Source organism: Rhipicephalus sanguineus, chromosome 8 (genome assembly GCF_013339695.2).
Source record: "Rhipicephalus sanguineus isolate Rsan-2018 chromosome 8, BIME_Rsan_1.4, whole genome shotgun sequence".
NCBI lineage: Eukaryota > Metazoa > Arthropoda > Arachnida > Ixodida > Ixodidae > Rhipicephalus > Rhipicephalus sanguineus.
The window spans coordinates 165,533,895-165,557,560 of NC_051183.1; the positions used below are offsets into that span (position 1 = coordinate 165,533,895).

Here is a 23,666-nt window from a genome sequence, read left to right on the forward strand (position 1 = left end):
CATTCAGCGAAGCGTACACCCTCCCCTCTCCCCCCCCCCCGTGTTTTGTTCTTTTTTTCCGCCTTCCTTATGACTCGCACAATTCGTCACGGCAGCCTCTTCCCCCCACCGCCACTCTGGAGAGGGCATGAAGCATATACACCCGATAGCTAAGCAAATCAGTTCCAGCCTTGAAGAAAACAAGTCCACTTGTCGAAACGTGGGCTCCAGCACCCACCCCCTGTTTACGGATTTTTTCATCGCAAGCTTCCATCTTCCACCTCTTGCCGTTTTTTATATATATACAAAAACATTCAAAACAAAGAAAATTCAGAATATACATTTTGGGAGATAAATGACCCAGGAATAGTATAAAAAATGTTAAATGCTCTACACAATGCTGCTATTAACATACACAAAAAAATATGAAACGAGGTACTGCTTCATTACTCGTGCCATGCGGTGAAGCATTTTATGGTTTTCATGAAACACAAGTGCACTTATGGACTTCTAGCACAAAATTTTTAGTTTTTTGATGAGAAAAGCCTGCTCGTGTTCTAATATAGGTGGATGCCCTGGGTGTGAACAACGTCTATATAAACCAGAAGTCCAATGAACACCAGTTCGTCTGGCGTCACCTCTTTCCATTAGCCACCTCTCTCCACATAAGTTGGCGGTCAAAAATATTAATGCATGCATATTTATTTGTATTTTTGCAAGTGGTTTTGATCACCTCTGCCGGGGGAAAAAAGGAGGAGGACGAAATCACACGCGGTCGTAAGACATCTCATGCCGCTGCTCAGTGCGAGGCCGAGGTGTGCTCCGGGTGGCCAGAGCACATCTGGCAGCAGGACATCGCGCCCGAGCAACGTGTAGACCTTGCGCATAACCAGAGTAGCTCTAACATTGTGCACGAAGATCAGCAGCTACACACGCACGGCGGAGGAGACCACTTGAAGCTGTGAGCAAAACTAACCCCTGAACGGCTGCGGATGTCCCAGGCCGACACAAAGCATTGTCGCCGTCAGAGCTTGAAGCTGAGTGTAGTGTCGGCAACACGGCGCGACTGAGGACAACGAACACACTCAACCCATGCCACACAAGAACCCCTTTATTCCGGTGACAGTCGTATTTATATATGTCAGAGGTGGCGCCATCTCTTGATGACAGTTGAACATAACTAAAGTCACCTAGTGTCGACCTTCGACACTACATCTACTCCTCCCTAAATATATACATATTTACACAAAATAATTACAAAAAGAGTCAATGTTCACATCATGGTACATTATACATAGTCCTGAAATCTCGTGGGTTGTCTTCGGTTTCTTGCGGACCTACGAAGAGGTGGTGGCTCACCAGCCGGTTCGGTGCCAACAACTGGAGCACAATCACCATCACCATTCACTGGAGCACTATCACCATCACCATCCACTGGAGCACTATCACCATCACGATCATCATCATTAGGAGCAGGGTGCTGGTGAAGCTCAGAGGAGAGAGTCGGTCTGCCAGGCGTCGGTGGACTTCGCACAGTGTCGTGGGAGTGTCCTTTGTCATTCCATATTAGCGCATGGTGCGGCAGGGCTTCCTTGGGAACTGCAGTCAATTGAGAGGCATTCCACGTGCGACCATCTTCCAGGCAGAAGGACCAGCGTCCTATTCGCTTGAGAATTTTCAAAGGAGGTCCAAAAGTGGGAGTGCCTTTCGGACCAGGGACTGGCTTCTTGACCCTCACGTACTTTCCAACTTGGGAACTTGGGTACTCGGGCAGCTCTCCGTCGGTCAACATAATCCTTGCTTTTAAGCTGGCGCTCTTTCACCCTCTTCCGAAGTGAGGACATCTCCTGAGCGGGATCTGCGAAGAAGTTTGCAGTGGGATAGCCAATGACGTCCAAGGATGTCCTCATGTGCCGGCTATGTAGAAGCACTGCCGGAGAGAGTCCAGTGGTACTGTGAGGAGTGGCTCTGTAGATTCCCAAGTACTCTGTAACAGTATTTTTTATTGGGCGCTGCTCCAGTATTGCCAACTGAATGTATGATTTGAGGACACGGTTAAACCTTTCGACCTGTCCGTTGGCTTGGGGGTGATATACAGCCGAAAAGCTGTGCCTGATACCTCTGTCTTGAAGAAAGGACTCGAATTCTTGAGATGTAAACTGTGGTCCGTGATCCGAGACGAGTTCAACCGGATAGCCTTCCCGTGCAAATATCGACAAGAGGAAGTCAAGCACTGTACGGGAGGAGGCTTCACGACAGAAAGCTATTTCCGGCCACTTTGAGAAGTAATCGACTACAGAGATGACAAAACGACAGTCAGCTGATGCACGCTCAAATGGCCCAACAACATCAATAGCTATCTTGCTCCAAGGCCGGTCGGGAAGAGCTACTGGCTGCAGTGGAGTGGGGTAGCTCTTAACACTCTTGTCTGCAGCTTGGCAGGTTGCGCAGCTGTGGATAGCACTCTCAACCTGCTTGTCCAGACCTGGCCACCAGTACTTTTCGCGAAGACGTTGCTTTGTCTTCACTATTCCCGGGTGTGATTCATGGGCTAGTTGAACAAATGTAGCTGTGAGCTTGGCTGGAACTACAACGCGTTCTGAGCGCATCAACAGGCCGTCCACTACTGACAGTTCCTCTCGCACATCATAGTAAGGTCTTAGTTCAGGTGACAATGTTTTCTTGGTTGGCCATGTAGTCTGAACGCATTGTGCAACCTGCTGGAGCTTGCAATCCTCGGCTGTGGCAATACGGAGATCATTGATATGGACTGAAGACGTTACGATGGACACTATTTCTTCTTCAATCTTAAGGCCGTCTTCTGTGCCTGGGACAGGAAGCCGGGACAAAGCGTCTGCTACTTTGTTGTGTTCCCCACGCCGGAACTGTACAACGAAGTTGTAACGCAGCAACCGAGCAGTCCACCTTGCAATGCGAAGTGGTCGTTGTCCTGTGCTTTGTGTTGACAGCAAGGATACGAGGGCCTGGTGATCTGTTACCAAAGTGAATGATTGTCCCCAGAGGTAAATGTGCCATTTCTCGCATGCCCATAGGCAGGCCAGGGCCTCGCGTTCTCCTGTCGAGTACTTCCGTTCTGTCTCTGTTAAGGTTCGTGATGCGAATGCAACGGTTCGAATGGATGGACCGTCAACTTGTTGCAGTACTGCACCCAGGCCATATGCAGACGCGTCTGTGGCTACAATAACTGGGAGCGCTGGGTCGAACATTCGCAGAACTCTTCTCGATGCAAGAAGTTCCTTTACCTTTGTAAAGCTTTGTTCAGCAGCAAGATCCCATTCAAAATGAACGTCCTTGCGAAGTAGCCTACGCATAGGTTCTACCTCTTCGGCAAGGTTGGGAATAAACTTGGCATAATACTCCACAAGACCAAGAAATGAACGCAGCATGCCTACATCTGTGGGGGTGGAAGCATGTACAATTGCGTCAACTTTTGCTTGAAGGGGTGCTATTCCTTCTGCGCTGACATGATGGCCAAGAAATGATAGCTCTGATGCATTAAAGATGCACTTATCATTGAGTTTGAGTCCAGCTTCGGAGATGCGCAGCAGAACTTGCTCCAGGTTTCTCACATGCTCTGACTCTGTCCTGCCGAAGATGATGATATCGTCTATGTAGCAGAGGACCCCCTTGCAACCATGCAGGATTGCAGTCATGAGTTGCTGAAATGCGGCTGGAGCAGACGCCAATCCGAAGCACACTCTTTTAAACCGGAAAAGGCCGTCGTGCGTAATGAAAGCCGTAAGGTCTCTGCTGTCCGGATGAAGGGTAACTTGGTAATATGCAGAGGCCAAGTCGAGCTTTGAGAAGTAACGTGCACCATTAAGAGAGTGCAGCAGCTCTTCCGTATGAGGCAGGGGAAAGCTATCAACTACAATTGCTTTGTTGGGCTCTCTGAGGTCAACGCATAGGCGGATGCTGTCATCTTTCTTGCGGACGACAACTATAGGAGAGATCCATTCAGAGGCGTTAGCCCTTTCAATTACATCATCGGAGAGGAGCCGCTGAAGCTGGTCGCTAACTGGCTTGCGCAGGGAAAGTGGGAGGCGTCTCAGCTTCTGCACCACTGGAGGGACTGACGGCTTCATTTTGACCTGATGCTGGACGCCTTTGGCCAGGCCAAGGCCCCGTGAAAACAAATGTGAAAACTTAGCCCATAACAGAGGTGGCATATCGAACTTCGGCGGGCTTGCAGGAACTGTGCCGCCCGTATGCGCAGATGTTGCTGTTTTCTGACTCATGGTCTCTGAAGCTTCGGCAGCCGTGCACAGGCAGCGTAGCTGCGCGCCCACAATGTGCAGTCCTAAAGCTTGCACCGCGTCCAGACCCAGAAGAGAAGTTCCTCCGGGGGTGACATGAATGGCTATCACGACTGTTTCCCTTTTAAACGAGATGCTTGCTTTAAACTGGCCCAGTACGGGGATCTTCCGGCGTTGGAAGTCCAACAATGTAAGGGCAGAGCTGGTCAACTGAACCCCTTCAAACATGTTTCGAAATTCTTGTTCCCGTATAATTGACACAGCTGATCCCATGTCGACCAAGAACTTAGCAACGCGCGGTTCTGAGCTCGAGGCGACTGGCGTGACTACGACATCAATGTAGACGCCCTTGCGCTTGTCTTCGTGAACAGTCAGTAGGCTAATGACATCTGATGCATCTTTTTCAGGAACTACTTCTTGGATGTGAGTCGGGCGTTGTCCTTGTGCTCTGCGTGAGCTACGACACACTCGCATAAAGTGGCCACGGCGGCCGCATGCGAAGCAGGTTCTACCGCGAGCGGGGCATGCCGTCGGTTCACAGTGACGTGTGCCGCAATTACCACAAGCCTGCGTATTTTTGCTGTACTGAACATCGGCAGCGTTGGTATCTGAAGATGGCGAGCTCGTTTGACGAGCGTGCGGCAAGCTAGGGCAGCTCTGATAAAGGGGGCGTGCCTCGTTGTTGTACCGGCGACTATCGCGCGTGCTTTGTTCGGAAGCGTCATACTGACGTGGATGTTGGCGTGTGATGCGCTCAACGGAATTAGAAAAAGCTTCCGACTGCAGCTGGGCTCGCTCGCTGAGTAGCGCAATTTCAACGGCACGGTCGAACGTCAACGTGTCACCTTCCAAGAGCAACCGTGATCGCAACTGCGGGGATGCAACTCCGGTAACGAACTGATCGCACATATTATCGTTGGCTTGCTCGGCGAAATCGCAAGAGGCTGCCAGTTCACGAAGCGCGAGGCCGAAGTCGGGGATGGACTCACCATGTAGCTGACGGCGCTCTCGGAAGTGATGTCGTTCTAGGCGAATGTTGCGCGCGCCGGTGAAATGTCGTTCCAGAATCTCGCGGGCCGCGTCGTATACGTCTGGGAGACTCGTCGCTGCTGCTTCTTGCTTGGAGGGCACGCCACGGTCTTTGACTTCACCGGTTGAGGTAGCGGCGGCGGCCAACGGCTCAGTCGTCGGTAGCTGGGGTGCGGTGGGCGTCGGTGGAAGCGCATCGAAAATACGTTGTCCTTCCGGGCCCAGGCAGTGCAACAGCAGGGCTCGACGGCGGGGCGCAGGCAGGTCGGCCGCTCCAGACGCGAGAAGAAAATTCTCGAAGAGGCGTATCCAGCGGGTCCATGGTATGGCTGGAGTGCCCGGGGCGGCGAGAAAGGGGGGCGGCGGCGAAAGCGCGGCGGAAGCCATCGCGGTGTGATCGAAAACCTCGTCGCCAGATTGTAGTGTCGGCAACACGGCGCGACTGAGGACAACGAACACACTCAACCCATGCCACACAAGAACCCCTTTATTCCGGTGACAGTCGTATTTATATATGTTAGAGGTGGCGCCATCTCTTGATGACAGTTGAACATAACTAAAGTCACCTAGTGTCGACCTTCGACACTACACTGAGGTGCTGTCATCTTCGGACTCAAAGCTCGTTTCCTTGTCACTCAGTTCAGGTGCGGTTGCAAGATAGTTTCAAGCGTTTCTCACGGCGCAGGTCCACAGAAAGCGCGTAAACCCCGGCCCACCTGGACTTTGTCAAAGACTGAAGTAGTATGGGTGGGCCAGGGTTTATGCGCCTTCCGTGGATGGTTCGACCCCGACCGTGAGGAAAATCTTTGGGGGCTGCGGCTGTCGGAAGCCGACCCCGAAGCATATGTTATATCGACGGCGTGTGTTGTATAGGCAGGAGCGCGGCGTAGCCCGCGGACGGCCGACAGAGAGGTCTCGCGGCTGGAGGCGCACTGAGTAACGAGACGGACACGGAGAGCTCGGATGAGACTGGAGAGCGTTCTCCAATATTTATTGCACCACATTTTAAAGGAAGGGGGAAGAGGTGATTGGCCGGCATGACACAGGTCACATGAGTTATGTGGCCACGCCAGGTTGGCTACAGATTAAAAAAAAGCGAACACCAGCGGAGACCTGGCTCCATCCTGCGGCACTACCAGGAAACACAGCACAAGCTGTTGTGTTGACATGACACCAGGGGCTGCACGACACAACAGTAATGAAAGGGTTAATGAGGTTTTTTGTCTCCTGGAAGAACTTGCCAGTGTCCTGTCTAATGACACTGGGCTGAGAGCGTACGAAAAGGGACAGCAAGAGCTGGACAGGCGCAGGCCTATCCAGCTCAAAGATTAGATAGTACTTATCTTTGCAGCAACAACAGGCTGGGCAGCTCCAGCTCGTGCCCCTCAAGCAGAGCTGGCGATGTGGCTGCAACACTGGGCATTCCTCTTCGCTGTAGTACCTCCGACGTTTACTGCGCACTCTGTAATGATGTCGTTACTGGTGGGATGTCCACTTCCTCTGGGCTACTACTACTTCTTACTTTATCGTTCTGGCCGTCCCGGCTACTGTACAGATCTCTGTAAAACTCCTCTGCTACTTCAACTGTCCTATCCATATTGTTAGTGACTTAGTGCATACATCTGGTTTTTGCCTATGCCCAGTTGTCTCTTCACTGCTTTGAGGCTTCATCCGTTCTGTAGTGCATGTCCAATTCTCTCCATGTTATACCTTCTTATGTCGGCTACCCTACGCCTATGATTAATTTCGAAAGCTCTGCCAGTTCTGTTTTGTCTGTTGTGTTTGAGGCTTTCATGCTTTGATGTTTCTTAAATGAGGTTTTTATCTCCTGGGAGAGCTTGCCACTGTCCTGTCTAATGACTGTACGTCCGACTTCCAGTGCACACTCCTTGATGATACTCGTCAGATTATCGTTCATTGCGTCAACGCTATGGTCAGCTTCCTCGATTAGAACTTCGCATACATTCCGGAGCAAGATCTCGAATTCCTGCACTTTCCCTCTCTGCGCCAACTCACTAATTGGCTTCTTGCGTACCAGTTTCTGTGGTTCCTTCCTAAAGTCTAGGCGAATCCAAGACCTTACCATCCTATGGTCACTGCATCACTGCAAGAGCAAGCAAGTCTGAACGTAACGCCGTCGTGGTTCTAATTGCAGCAGCAGCTGTGAACAGTGCGTGCTAGACCTAGGCAGTATCTACAGCTTACCAGCGAGAGTTCTTGCATTTGTGCATGCCATTTTTATAATGCTGATCAGTTTGTACCTGCACGACTGTGTTTTTTCATCCATTTGCATTGAACCCTTTCAGGGTCAGTGACGTACATGTACGTCATCACTTGTACGTTTAAAAAGCGCACCTTTTTCGATCATTTCTCTTGCTTGGCATGTGCTGCTATTTTGCGGGAATACGTAAAATTTTTTCCTTGCGCCGATGTCCCTCCATTTGTTTTTACATTTTACTACAGTGGTGCGCCGGCTAGTTTCAGTTTCGTCCTTCAGGTCATTCCCGCTTTTCGCGCCCACAAAACTGATGGCTGTCTAGTTTAGAATCTCTCAAAGGGTGACCATTTTGTGACTCACTCGTTTATTGCTCTCCGGGGTGCGATTATGCCTGTTTCCCTGCAGGTGCTGACTGACACAGACAATGCCACTGTGATTGCGTTTCCTGTTTACGGGACTTGCAAAAACCGCTTCAGTCTCATTGGCTATAAGACGAAGGATTATTATATGTTTCTGACTTGTTTTTGCTTTCCGGACACGTGCACAACTGTAGTTTTCTTCAGTGCACTCACCCGCGCAGTTCGCTTGCACTACGGAAGTGCACGCCAGTTTCTCGGCTACAAGTGAGTCTAGTGGGGATTCCTCCAAGTCGCCGCTCGAATGCCGAAGCAGAATCTTGATTCATTGGATGTCGGCCCGGTCATACGAGGGGTCACGAGTCCACACTCAAATGTTGATGAGCAGGCAACATCTCAAAAGCGTGCGTGGCGATACGATGCTGACTTGATCAAAGGTGACTTTTCTTCCTCCGTGTTTCCACTTGGCGCCACTCTGCGTAGTTATCTTTGTACGTCTGTGAACTGCACAGACGGTTATTGGAACGGATCATTTTTCAACAGTCATATAAGCTTTTTTTAGAATTCATCTTTCTGTTACTCGTGAGTAAACCATGTCGATGTAACAATACAAACGATTTTGGTCCCTTTACAGTCACCTTGAAATAATTTTCACACTGTTTTTCTGAAATAGATTCACGTGAAGAGTTCAAATCAGCAATAAAAAATCATCCCTGGCGGGTTGCATTTGGCGAAAAAGTTTGCCCTTGAAGGGTTAATGTTGCATGTCCAATAAGCTCAAGGTTGACGTTCGAATTAGTCACTCGAAAACACCACCTCGAGTCATGTTATGGGAATACCAGTGCAGATAGAAACCTGCTTGGAGCTTCCATCACCCTTACGATTTTACTGATTAACAGTATTATCTTTGTTCCATGTTTTTTTGTGTTTGTGCACTCATTTGTTTTAATCCACCAACAGCCCACTTTTATATGTAAAATTTTTCAATTTTTCTGCCCAACAGAAAAACTTTCGTTGATAAGTGGACAGTATATCGAATTGTGCTTCGCTACCCTCTGCAGGACAGTATCTGCTTTGCGAAAAGATGGAATGGCATAGGATTATTAAGCAGTAACGTAGTCAAGAGTGACAAAAGTTCGTCTGGTCAGGCATTGGATGAGAAGATTCACGGTCACTGACCAAGTCGGATGAGATGATCTGACGTTTTGGAACCGCACACGGGTTCTTTGTTCACTGAGCAGGACTCAAAGTCGTTGTATATAGGCAGAACGTGACGCAACGAGCATGCGTAGACGGCAGGCATAGTTCCTGGTGTCCTGTTCAGTGTAGCTGGCGTTGACTGAATGATTAGTGATTCCAGAAGCCGGCATGATGACACGTTCTTTTCCTTGGCGACGATGGCGGCATTATCCCAGTCAGTGATATGATCATGTGCATGCGCATGCTCAGCAATGGCATTTGTCGTGTGATTGTTTTTAGTCACATCACGTTGGTGCTTTTTGAGGCGTCGAGATAACTTTCCCGTTTCGCCAATATACACTTCACGGCAATCAGCGCACGGCATCTCATACACGACACCTGGAAACGATTCACTTGGCAGCCTGTCTTTCATATTGAAGAGCTGGTTCCGGAGCTTGTTGGTCGGGATGTGAGCAAAGCGCAAATCGTATTTTGAAAATACGCGCGAAAGTGCCTTGCTGATACCTTCAACTTAAAGGACCCCTGACACCAAAATTGAAACCTCGAGATGTTTTTGTTGTTTGACTTTCCTGTATACGGGGACACATCTGACTGATTATTAGTGACGAACGTTGCCTTTAAGATATCTTAATTTGGTTTTAAAAGTAAGCGTGAGTGCTCATTTGAGTTGGCTGCACCTCGCGACATCCTGGTATGACGTAGATAGAGGCCCCGTGTGACGTTCCACGAGTAAAGCAAGTATTGTGGACGTCACGGTAGGTTTGCGGGGTGCACGTGCACAATACTTGCTTGACCGTGACGTGACGTCCACAATACGACGACTGGCACTCGGCGAGGCCTATTGTTCCGCACCCCTCTCGCTTTGTTATCGGGCTGCTCTCGAGGTAGTTTTCGTGAGGGGACACGCGCTTAACAGGTTTAACCCATACCGAGGCACCCACATACTTTCAATCTCTACCGCGCGCGGGGCCCCGATTTGAAAACCGCGCTTTCAACGTCACCACAGCTTGAGTGCACGTGGTCTCTGACGCTCCCCCGCATGGGGCGCTAGTTTCTTGTAGTCTTTAGGCGGGCGTTTTGAAGTGACGCTAAAATGGTCACAATTAACTACGCTAGAATTAGTTATACGATACGCTAGAGCATTTATGATTTAACTTAGGGATTACCAGACACAAAGCTACAAATTACAGTAAAAAAGTCACCAACAAATATTTTGCTGTCAGGGGCCCTTTAAGGTATGGCTGCACGTGCACAGGTTGTCACGTTGCTCTGTGAGCTGGATTGAAGTATCCGCTTCTCAGTTTTTGAGATGAAACGATCAGGATAACCGTTGCGGTTTAGCTCCCGATGGATCGTCCGTAGCTCTTTCTTCAACGCATCATCGTCTGAGCAGACCTGTACGGCGCATGTCACCAAGCATGACACTACAGACATCTTGTGGCTGATGGGGTGATGCGAATTAAAACTGAGATAATGACCTGTGTGTGTGGGCTTCCTGTATACTGAGAAGGCGAGGGCGCTCCCATCCCGGCACACCTGAACGTCCAAAAAAGGCAGCACGTCATCCTCGTGTTCAACGGTGAACTGTGTGTTCACATTCTGGGTGTTTAGGCAGTCCAAGAAGCGTTGGATGTCTTGCTTCTTCAAAATGCAGAAGCAGTCATTGACGTACTGATAAAATACTTTGGGGGCTGGAGTGAACGTTGCCAGGACCTTTCCTTCCAAGGCTTCCATTGCTAGATTGGCCGTGGTGACTGATATTGATGCTCCCATTGCCGTACCATGTGTTTGCTGATAAATCTTGCCATCGTATGAAAAATACGTGTTGCTGAGACAAAACTGCAGCAGCTCGCTAAGTTCAGGGACGTCGAAGGGGGTGTGACCAGGAAGACCACTGTCCGCTTTTAGAGCTTCTTCGCACGTGTCTACTGCCAAGTCCACCGGCACACTTGTAAATAGTGACGTGACGTCGAATGAGACCATGGCGTCATCTTCACTCAGTGTGACATCCTTTAACTTAGCAACAAGAGCAGGCGAATTTTCGATGTGTGTCGAGGTCTAACCAGCTAGAGGACTCAACACCTGGTGAAGGTAGCCCGATAGTCGGTAGAGCGGTGATCTGGTCAAGTCGACAATAGGCCAAAGTGGAATGCCAGGCTTGTGGACTTTTGGCAGGCCACACATTGCAGGGGCTGAACCGTTCGTGCAGAGCAGACGGTGATAGAGACCAGTGTGATGCGGAGGAACCAACTTGAACAAACTGGCCAGAAGTCATTCAGTCGACGCCAGCTACAATGAACAGGACTATGCCTGCCGTCTACGCATGCTTGTTGCGTCACGTTCTGCCTATATAATTGACAACGACTTCGAGTCCTGCTCAGTGAACAAGGAACCCGTATGCAGTTCCGAAACGTCAGATCATCTCATCCGACTTGGTCAGTGACCTTGAATCTTCTCATTATTAAGCAGTAATTGCTAAAAATGTCAAGAACACAATGCAGTCTCAATCCCCAGCACATAAAGGTACAAGTGAGACTGCATTTGATAGACTGTGACAGAAAAATTGGCAAATGGAGCGAATGAGCCAAAATATCATGGAAAAATAATTTATGTCAGTGCTTTCTTCCCTGCTGACAGGATGAACGACGAGCATGAAGTATCTTGCTACTTTCGTGCGTAAAAAAAAATGCAATACTTAATAGAAAACTGTACAACTTCAGCTGTAGTGCTGACAAAATGCCAACATTGGTGGAAGAAGTTTGGCTGTCCACAATCTTCATATCGACATTGGCAGAGGCAAATATTGTCCACGGTCCATGTGCTCTTCCACAGTTTGCAGAAGGCATGGCAGCTGCTCTGGTGCACTTTTAAGAGGGGCTCCTCAGAATTTCGAGGCAATCTTTGTGGGTTATTTGAGCCAACTTCCGTGCAACATAGCCACTATGTGACAGAGTCACCACGAATTCCTTCTTCGGCTGCTACAGCGACGTCAGAAGTTGTGTCGGCTAGAAATACTAGAGATCCACGTACCGTGTGATGTCAGAGCACGTTAAAGGGACGCTAAAGAGAAACAATGAATTGGTTTAGATCGATAAATTGTGCTCTGAGAACTCTAATGTCGTTAATTTCACCATCATAGGTTTGTTAATAGAGGAGAAAATCAAGTTCAGAGTTTCATTTTTAAATTTCGCACCGAAATTTCCCAGCGTGACGTCACGGATTTCAAAGTGTATTTATCGTATTTCGGTGCCATTGGCTCAACAGAATTACCCCAAGCTTGTTATGTTAAGTCTATGGCCCCCTCAGAGGACAATGTACTTCATTTTTACCGATTAGGAACTACATAGTCCCTAGTAGGCGCCGTCAAAACATGTGACGTCACGGCGAATGGTGCGGAAACTTCAAGGTGGTGTCGTCACCCATCATTTTGTTTTTGCGTGTTTTCTCGCTTACTAAGCGTCTTCTCACAGCAAGCGTGGTGTTTTTTGTATCGTGAAAGAGTACTTTACTGGCATGAGAAAAATCGTTTTGCTCTTTAGTGTCCCTTTAAAGAACCACAGGGAGTCGAAGTTTCTGGAGTCCTTCACTATGGCGTCCCTCATAATCATATCCTGGTTTTGGGTCGTTAAACCCCAACAATGATATTATATTACTGCACGTATATTGTTCGCACATTTAGCATACTTCATCATTCTCGTTTTTATATGGCTATCATCCCTGTTCTTGTTTGTGCTTGTGCCTGACTCTCGGTCCTCTACCACTGCTGAGAAAGCGATGGAGGTCGACCTGAAAACCCTGGTGTCATTGACACCAAAAGGACAGTGCTTTTTGAGGGACTAACTCCCAATAATGACAGTGTAGAATAAATAACCTAAAGGGTTATTGTTCTCCTCAACAGTATTAGTCTTCATATCGCCTAAAGATTTTGTTCAACCTATTTGCCAGTAGCTTCATCTGTCTTCTTTGACATTTGAAGCAGACTCCAACGGACACATGAAAGAAGAGGAATGGAAGGGGAAGGAAGGTGGAGAAGTTTTGGAATAGGAATAAGTGATGGACAAACCCATCTTTCCCAAGTTATGCTTTTGTGCTACTTATTTAAACCAGGACTGCTACATTTTGGGTGCAGCCAAAGGCAAACATGTGGATCAGGTTCTTCATTGACCAGACCTCATCACAGCGTGTCATCTTCACGGGTTTCCAAGTTCAAGGCAAGCCACCTACTGACCAATTCCCATCGTATTAGTTCAGCAGCCCTGTCTGATAAAGTGATGAAGGAAGCTGCTGTGGGCCGCGAGGAACTTTTCCAGATGGAAGGTGGATCACAGTCTACAGACACTAGAAGAGCCTACGTATTGCAACTGGTGCTTTGTCCACGACTCTCGCAAGAGACTGCTGCCAAGAATGTGAGCCTGTGTATGAAAAATATCGAGGAGCAGCAACGACAAATTACGCAGCACAGTCAGTTAATGAAAACTGTCTTCGATGCAGTGACTAGAGCTCCAATAATGCAAAAGCTTGTGGAGCCGAATATTTTTGAAAAAAGCGCTCGAAACCCTCAACAACAGATGCTTTTTTTTATGAATACGCATCGGAAAAGAATATGTGGCTGTCTGATGACAAACAAATTCAAAACTTCCGTTATCTTGATACCACTGTGAAAAAATGGCATGACTTTCAGCTTCTTGATAAGACACCATTGTGTTGGGAGCATATGAAAGCCAGCTTTCTTGCTGCGTTTGAAGTCAGTGCTACACAAAGAGGGGATGCACTGTCAAGTTATCAATACTGTACAAATCCTGTAGAGTATTACCCGAAGAAGCGTCGTCTGCTACAAGTAGCAGATCCTAACCTCTCCTCGCAGACAGTACTAAGCCTAGTGAGGCTGGGGCTCTGTGGGGAGATCCGAAAAGAAGGAAGCTGCATTAAAAAGAGCCTGCAACAGTTTTGAAAATTTTGTGCAAACGCATTGAGTCCTAAGGATCACTTGCAGAACAATTTAAGCTCTCTGCGTAAAGTGTGTAATCTGTTGCAAGACTTCAAACATGCAAATCGCTAGAGATTGCAGCGGCTCAGTTGAATGAGTTTTCAATTTCCCACTTCCATTTTATGTGGAAACATTGCATTAGATGTAACACCAGCGACCGATCTGATTGAATGTGTCCAGTCTGCATACTGAACCTCCAGTGGACAGCGAGCATCATCTGCCTCTCTGAGAACATGCTCTGCATTCACGTTAGTGCACGACAGTGTTTATCTCGAGGTTTCTTTTCTCGGAAACCCTAAATTGCCCTAGCTGCGTTGTGTGCTGCAAATCTAGTGATTGGTGACTTGTAAAGTTGCGACATCGTGTAAAGAATGTAAGGCAACTGGCGAGCACAGTTGCTTCAGCTCGTCAGTGCAGCGAGCATAAGGCACTCACCAGCCAGTCAACACCAGGATCTTAAGACATAACCACATTGCTCGAGTTCACGCTTATCTGTGATTTTTCTCAAATACTTGGCACTTCCAGATTGTCGGCTTACAGGAGAATAAAATGGGAATGGCCGGTACTGTAGTGGCCACCTGGCAGAGCAGATCTCAACCACGCATGGGTGCTCTTCGTCGAGCACGCTACCATCGCTACCAGTGTTCGGCGAGCTCAGGAGGAAAGGCAGTGCTGAGAGGGATGGTCATATATAATTGGCCTGTAGCTGCCTTGATGCAAGATTTGTTACTTAATTTGTGGTGCAGCACGGGAGCAGCGGTGGCTTCTGTTAATGCACTTTCAGACATGCAACTTGAGTAAAAAGTTGACTTGGAAGAGTTTCAGTGTCCGAAACTTCAGACGTTGTCATACATTGGCTATATGGAGCTTGTGGTGGTCCTGTGAAAAAGTCCTAATTTTGAAGCATGTCCGAAAAATTGGCATCTTTGTCATCTATCACTGATGTTTGTTGGCATATCTCATCCGATATTTTAGTTTTCTCGCAACAGCCTGCCATCCTCCTATTTTGCTTTTTTTCGTGCAACCCGTTTATAGCAATTATCGGCTATAACAATGGAATTTTTGTGGTGCTTGAGTATTGTTATAAGTGGGTTCGACTGTATCATAGATCTTTCCAGATTTTTTTTCTGTAATACCAATAACTAAGGGCGACAGAAATTTTAGATGCAGTTATAATAGGTACTGCCCTGATTATAGGCCGTACAGCCTTGAAATTAGCTACTGGAGTGGTCCTTGAGCAGACGACGTCTGCCACATCCACGGGTCTATCGCTTGCATGTTGTGTCGCATGGGTGGCCTTGTGATGCGTGGGTTGCCTTGGGAGGAAAAGCTTTAACAATCTGCAGGATTTCTGTCTCTCTTTAGCACTGTCGTGGACCTTCGCGCTGCGCCGGTTGCACTGGTTTCTCGCTCTTCGCGCGCACGTTTGACAGCTCAACAATGGCAAGCGCTTTCCAGGATTTCAATCAATGCCTCTATATGATGGGGCGCAAATGCGTAGAGCGGAAATGCAACAGTAACTATCCATCCTGCAAGGATAAGGTAATTACCATTAGAGTTTCGAGTGACCAAGTGAGGTTTGGAGGGTAGGCTCGCACAATACAAAGAAAAGGTCAAAAGTAGGGGTGTGCGAATATTCGGAATTTGGAATATTTTTCGAATAATGTTTGCTATTCAATTCGATTCGCACTGGAATTTTACTATTCGAACTATTCGAACTTCTCGAAAACAAATACAGTCAACATCCGATTGAAAGTGACCTCTTCAGATTTTCAATATGCTTCACCTCATTACACTCTCGTATTGCGGCAAAGCTGCTTTTCAAGCTCCGCTACAGTTGCAAATGTATTATTTCAAGAAAACGCTGGTTCCAACATGGACATGAAAGATGTGGCAGAGGTGGGGGCTCAGTAATGCTGTTTCGGACCTGAAATTTGGGCAGGAAGTCCGAAAAATTGGAAGTCAAAGCTTTTTAGCATCCAAAATTTCAGATGTTCGTATATATCGATGCCTACGAGGCAGATTTGGAACTCCGGACTTGAAGGGAGCACACCTTTGTCCACCACGTCAGTTGAAATTCCACAGAAGTTGAAAGAGGAGGAGAGGCTGAGGAAATGGCATCTTTGCCTATCACGTGTAAAGTGTTGTCAGCAACACTTTGGTTGCACCAAATCATGTACATAAGTACAATTCGGTCTATACATTACCTCATTCTTGATAAGACAACTATGAAACACCACCCCGCCAGCACTTCATCAACCTAGCGAAAAGAAACACTTTCATGTTGCTATCTCATAAGAATATGCTTTGGAAATCCTAGCTCTCTAACTTTTTTTTCTGCAATTTTGCTTCAAAGTATTCGAAAAATGTTCTAGAAATATTCGAGAAATATTCGAAAAATATTCTATTCGATTCACACTCACACTTCAATATTCAAATTCGCTTCGCACCCAAAATTTTGCTAATCGCACAGCTCTAGTCAAAAACTCACGACTCCTGACTACGTCTGCGAGAAGCACTTATCGGAAAGTGACATAGAGAGATGGCGGCGAACTTGAAAATTGACCCACAGGAGGCAGAAGTAGGCAGAGTGCCTTCATTATTTAGCAGTGTCCCACATATCGTCCTAAAGCGATACTATCGCAGAAACTAGTGGTTCACAGGAGTGGCCATTCTTCAAAGGCACGAAGGGAAAGCAGTAATAAGAACAACCTAAATATGAACTGACTGCACGTGGATGTCTTACCATTAATTGGAAAAAATGATACCTGTGAGCTATTGAGTTCATGTTATATAAAATTATAGTTTTTGTGTTCTGCAAAATATTTCATGCAGTCAATTTCCCTGTATGTGATGCCTTTTTTCTCATTAGTTTACCTAATTCGAAGCCGGTAAGGAGGCCCCAGATACACACCCATCTGCACGTGCAGTGCAAGTGGTGAATCGGTACCAAATGGCGTCCGATCGGCGAGCTTCATCGGAGAGTGCAATGCGTGCGTTTTTCCTTCTCCGCCAGCTGACGCTCACGACAGAGGGCACGTCACTGCTGCGCCCGATTCGGTGGTTTTAATGGGATGCCCGAGCGAGCGTAGTTCCGCTTCCTCCAAAATTCTTGCTTTGCGGCCCGGGTGGCTTTCTTGCACTGCACTGTCGCAAGCGCACCTGTCAGCCACTCTTTGACGAAGCGGAAGTAATCTGCAAGCACAGAAACAAGAATGTGAGGGAGACAATAGAACCAGAGATCATTCATAGGTGAGGTGATTGGTGTGTTAGCTCTTTGTTGGTCCCGTTATCTAATGAAGAACTGCAATTTCTACGATTAGGGTGTAGCAGGTGATGGAAGAGTGTCAGTCTTGTGACATGCACAATGATGTTGTTGGTCGGCTATATATGGAAGGAAAAAGTGCTTCTAATAAAACTGTTGTAAGTTTCAGCGCGTGGCATGCTCTTCCTTTTTGTCCTCGTCATGATTGTGCGTTAGTGGTTTGCAGTACTACATCAACGAGCCCAAGCTTTTAATACAGTGTTGCATGGACAAGGCACCCCTCCCCAAATGGGGGGGGGGTGCTTTCTCGAAACGGCGTGTGTTGTGTGTGTGCTTAATCCACCACATCCGAAGCGACCCGGAGCGCGTATCGCTGACCACAGAAGAAAACGACTGCCGCTTCTTTAGCATATGTATCATCATCATGGGGATTAGGGTGTTCCATTAGAAGGGAAAAAGAGCTGTGGCGTTGGTCTCATTTCTTTACATATGGTGCCGTGAAAGCCAGGACCACAACTCCAGCTGGAACTGAGACCACTAGGGGCACCCATGGACTGAAGTGACTGCAGGCATCGCCTGGAAGCTCGCGAAATGAGATCCCTCGCGTCTACTTCGGCTCAGTACTGACTCTCCCTTCACGACGACGGTCCCACGTTCACAAGGCATCGTCTGGAGGGTCGCGAGACGGGAGCCCTCACGTCTACTTCGGCATCGTCTGGAGGCTCGCGAGACGGGAGCCCTCATGTCTACTTCAGCTCTGCACTGACTCACCCTTCATGACGGTGGCTTGAGGTTCGCAGGGCTTGGACGTGCGCATAGAGAGGTACATCTAGACAGCCCTACACTCCGACCAGTCAACGGTATCTCCGCCCATCACAAGATTTTCTCATCAACGAGAAGTTAGAGACATGCGAGGCCGGTGGACGAACTTCTGTCCCAACACCCGTCCTGTAGGCTCAGCCTTCGAAGCAGCAAGAACATGAAGCACAGGTGAAAACTACCATAACAAAGGCAGCTTCGAGACTCAAGATCCTATAGGTGATTAATATGCTGAATCCCGATCACGCAGGTTTGGCCCTTGAAACCACCTGCTGTGTACCTGCCTGTCTGATGAAACTTCACTATGACTGTCCATACAGGATTCGCGAGGCCAGAATGCCGAGTTCCTTTCGTAGCATCTGCCGAGGAGGCTCTAAGAGGAAAAGGGGAAGTGAAAGCTGGACATCGCTGGCAGACACATCGCAGCAAATGCTCTACCAAATGCAGCAACGTTAGTGACCACCTGAACCTCTAACTACTGAACTCTATGCAAGCCAGTTCACGAAGTTTTAAAGGGCTGAGGGACAATGCTCGTGTTTTGATTCAGCGTGTTCATTTGGCGCTGGCGGGAATGTGTCGAAAACAGCAGAAAACGACTGCCACGTCTGGGGCATACGTATCATCATCATGGGGATTAGGATGTTCCATTAGAAGGGAAGAAGACTGGGCAGCCGTGGCATCGGTCTCATTTCTTTAAACCACCTATAACATGGTGTCAGAAATGGGGTCAAGGCAAACTGAAGAGAGCTGTCCTTTTTTGGTGACAACAACCACTGGACTGACGCAATCTGGGGGTTCAGTGGCCTTTGTGATGACATGTTCTTCCTCAAGGCGCTGTAATTCTTGTTTGCACTGGCGTAAATCACCGGGGAGGTCAGGGGTGTCCTGACCCCCTTGTGTTCAGGCTGGGGAGGACACCCCTTGCATTGTCCCCCCTTGAGATTTATCTTTCAAATGCCATATATTTCAATTGCTTGAGAGTTAATTATAGTGCAATCAACTTTTTTTGTTAATGCCTGTTTATTTTGTAGCATGTGTAGGCCTGTGTTCAGTACCTTTCAGCAATGTGAGAGTATTGAAATCAGAACTGCTGCTTGACTGCTTTCGAAGAAGACTCAATAGAACAGTGCGATTGCATGAGCTGGGAACCCATGCTCGTTTTTAGGGGAGAAGCACCTTAAGGCCGAGGCATGTCCATCCATCCGTTTGGCGGCGTCCTACTCGCCCGCTCGTGATGATTCACTTCGTGGAGATGCGTGGTTTTAACAATAGATTCAACAATAGACTAATATAAATCATAATTGTGACAAAACAATATAAAACACCTCCAAGCACATACCCTTTATACTAGTCGGCGACTTCAGCGTACACAATATGGACCTTAGGACCTAGCTTTGTTGTCGACTCTCACTGTCTGCTGTCACGGTATATTGAAAACTGTTGCTATAAACGAAACATATGTGTGTATGTGAATAAAAAAAAATGTTTACAATAGACAAACGTCAATCATAATTGTGACAGAACAATATAAAACAGCTACAAGCACAAACCCTTTATACTAGTCGGCGACTTCAACGTAGACATTATGTACCTTAGGACCTAGCTTTGTTTTTGACTCTGTCACTTTATGTCACTCAATTTACATTATATGGGGCAATGTTCAGGTGACGTACGGTTACTCACCCGTATGATACCCAGAACTTTGCCCACTCGTCATGATTCACTTCGTGGAGATGCATGTTTTTTTTTTTAAGTTTTATTTCAAAGCGTGATTTTAATATTTATATAAATAAAAATAAAAACAATATGGCTGCTATGGCAAAATGTGTGTCCCCCCTTGTGATTTAGCTAGATTTACACCTCTGCTTGTTTGACTTTGTCTTGTATGGCCGCTGAGATTTTATGTGGCGCGGCTATGAATGGTTGTGCATTTGCATTGAGAATTATTGTAAATTCTCCCGGGAGACGTCCTGTTCCCTCAAGTACGTCACTGAACTCTTCAGTGATGCTTTGCGGTGTCTCGTTTCTTGCTTGCCTGGCGACAGTCGGGCTACAGTCCAGTTGGTTGACACACTGAATAAGCTTCAACTTGCGGCAGCCGTCTAGCCCCAAGATGGGAGCAGCTGGAAAATTAATTACCCAAAACTTCAGTGTTGCTGATGTGTCTGATGAGCAGCACTTGAGATGCCACTCTCCCTGTAATGGCAGGGGTTTGCCAGTGTAGGTGGTTACGCACGCACTGGAACCAGTGAGCACTGGGGGAATGGGCCATTTGTGCAGTTCATCTGCAGATGTGAGATTCACATCAGAACCAGTGTCCAGTTTGAATGAGACATCATGTCCCTTCACACTGATTGTCTGGAGCCATGATGGCATGTGGCAGACAGTGCGAACTGTCAGCACATCTAATGAAAGTGGCACATTTTCACTGTCTTCTTGCAGTGCTCGCACAACACATGGCTGGATTGGCTGGTATGGGTGCATTGACTGTGGCTGCCAACACAATCCTGCATTGTGGTTGAATTTTCTGCAGTTTTGACACACTGTTGGCGAAATACTGGACACTGTCGTGGCTGGGTTGCATGTGTGCTGAATCCACCACATTGGACACGACCCGGAGCACGTATCACGGGCCCACCTATAACAGCGTGGAGATCTGAAATCACAATTGGAGGGGCGCTAGCTTGGGTGGAGATGCTTGCTCGGAATTTTACGGTAGATCATAAATGGCAGTGGGAATCGAACACAGCTGAAAACAACAAGCTGCACCACCTTAAGCTTGTGCTCGGACTATGGGAAGACATGTTGTCACCAAGAATGATTTATGGAAGTAATACAGTAAAAGCTCACTAATTTGAACTCGGTTAATTTGAACTTACTGTTAATTTGAACTGACGCCCTGGTCCCAGCACAGCCCTGTGTATTTCTATGGGGGAAAACTTCTGATAATTCAAACACGTCGGTATCCACAATGGTTAGTTCGAACTGGGAGCCCCCTGGCGTTCATCGCTCCTTGCAGAAGTCGGCTCAGAGTGATCACAATGTGTTGCAAAGCCAAACCGAACCAAATTTACTAGAGATACAAAATAACAAACAGCAATGAAGTTCAGTAGGGTTGAGAGCTGGGCTAGTTGGTGACTGATCATTATACCAGCACACTTTTGACGGGGACAAAGGGAACAAGAAAGACACAACACTCACTACACTCGCAACTAATTTTATTTCAGGAAATACTTCACGTATATATACAGGGTGTTTCAAGAAATGTGTCCGAAAATCCTCTATAATCAGGGAAATGTTATATTTGATCGCTGCCTTTACAATTGCTATCTGTAGCGACAGGCATCTTAAGATGGTTAAAGGCATCATTTGGGACAGTAATTAGGAAAGTTAATTAATATATCTTTTAATTAATGGAGTTAGGCGGTTATGTCAAATGGGAGAATTGAAGTTCTTTATGCGAAGAACCCATCGCAGCTTTGAGATAAAGAAAAAGCGACCTCTATTAATTATTGCAGCGTATTGAAATTCAGCCAATTTCAACGGCGAAACCGAAACCGAAGCACCGATGAGCGCAACAAGCAGACGACCAGAATGACGTCACTGTTTAAGGCAACGAGTACAGAGGTGTAGTTCTTCAGCGTTCGTTAATGTATGTGCGCCATGCGTGCTATAATAGCAAGCGCAGCCGGCACACCAGCACAACGAAGGCGGTTGATGCTCGATATAACGACGCTCACTCATTCTGGACGTCTCAGAAGAATATGGCAGTTGAGTGCTCCGGCGTTTCGGTTTTGGTTTCGTCGCTGCATTTGGTTCAATTTCATTACTTTGCAATTATTACTAGAGGCCGCTTTTTTGAAACCTCAAAACTGCAATGCGTTCTTCACATGAAGGACTTGAATTCTTCCGTTTGACTTAACCACCTACCTCCACTAATTAAAAAGTCAATTAATCTAACTTTCATAATTAGTGTCCCAAATGATGTCTTTAGCTATCTTAAGATGCCTGCGGCTACAAAAGAAGTAATTGTGAAGGCGTCGAAGAAATATCGCATCTTTCTGATTTTTTACTATTTTCGGACACATTTCTTGAAACACCTTGTATATGCACCCACGCACCCCTGAGCGACACAGAAATGAGTTAACAGTCAATGCATTCAACATCAAAGAACAAACTTGCACATACTCAAGCGGTAGCCCAAAGCTTGTGCAGTTTAGACATTTAAAAAATAAGAAATAGAGGGTAACAAGAAGATGTACTGGTGGTAAATTACACGCGTTTCAAACAGAAGTGGAAATGTAACACGAAGGAGAGCGTGACAGATGCGAACACTACAAGTTCAGTTAATTATACTTAAGACTGCAGTCCTTCCAGAAAGGCGACTTCCCGATGACTCAATGAAACCGATGATTGACTAATGCAGCTGTCTTTTCTTTTTCATAATGTGAAATGCTTCCACTATTTCCCTGGTTAGTGGGTTTCCATGATGGAAAACCACGGTGGTGTCACGGGGTGTCACGGAACAGTGGTGCGCATCCACACTGAGAACAGTGTCCCTTGCTGTGGGAATGATTGTTTGCCCCGAATGGCCTCTTATGCTGTAACAGCCTGGTTGTCACAAAACGACCCGCCTGGCCAATGTGTACTTATCCACACGATAGGGGCGAACAATATATAAGACGGATAATTTACAGTTGACAAACTTTGTTGTAAATCGTGCATCTATTGGCATTAGTGTTCGCTGCTGTGGAAACTTTACGGTGTAATCCTGCACATATTTTACCAAGCTTGTTGGGTGCCGAAAAAACTACTTCTAGGCCATACCTGTTGCCTACGGTTTTCAAGTTATGTCCAACCTTGTGCGTGTATGGTAATGGCACTATCTTTTTTCTGTTATCATTGTTCGTTGTCATTTTATTCTGAACGTTACCGCTTACGTAACTAATCAGCTTGTAGACTGATCTACACAGTACGTGTTTTTCGTATCCTGCAATAAAATTTTTAGCCTGATAATTTGTTGGCCGAAGCTTCAGTGAATATTTTCTGGGCATGTCTTAGTCAGGGCTGCTCTCAGACATGAAAATGATATGCCGCTCTTTACGACCTTAGAATGTGCTGAACTATAGCTAAGTAATGGTTTTTCCATTCAGGATAGGGCGTGCATGGCCCTTCCCAGCTGCTCAAAGCATGCAGTTCTTGCTGAAGCAACACAGATGCCTAATGGGTCTTCTGCGCAATCGAAGGCAGCTGGCGTGTTTTCTCTCTGCTTGAGCCTCAGTCGTTGACACCCTTGAACTTTATACATGACCTCACGGTGAGGTTGAAAATGTGCCTGGAGTGTGGTTGTGATTGTTGTCACAATAAAACAACTTGCTGCTTGCAGATTCACGCATGCCATCTCGCTCTCTCTTGTAATGCTCTTTGGTCCCCATCTTTCTCTCTCACTGCACCTTTAGCCTGTGTGTCCTTGTTATGCATGGGTTTTCATTTCTTGGTGGGCACTGAACGTAATGGCGAGTGAATTATATTCATT

General features: G+C 47.1%; 1 protein-coding gene across 3 annotated transcripts in view; it reads left to right on the forward strand.

Moving 5' to 3' along the window:
- The window catches only part of LOC119402458 (sphingosine-1-phosphate phosphatase 2), a 129,884-nt gene that overhangs the window by 98,985 nt on the left and 7,233 nt on the right, over positions 1-23,666 (forward strand). The window contains exon 5 of one of the 3 annotated variants that reach the window (XM_049418652.1): positions 23,289-23,465. The exons of the other annotated variants lie outside the window; for them this stretch is intronic. Within the exon in view, the coding sequence (XP_049274609.1) occupies positions 23,289-23,336 (48 nt within the window). The 3' untranslated portion in view covers positions 23,337-23,465. Of the gene's footprint in view, positions 1-23,288; positions 23,466-23,666 lie in introns of those variants that run through there. 3 annotated transcript variants of the gene reach the window in all.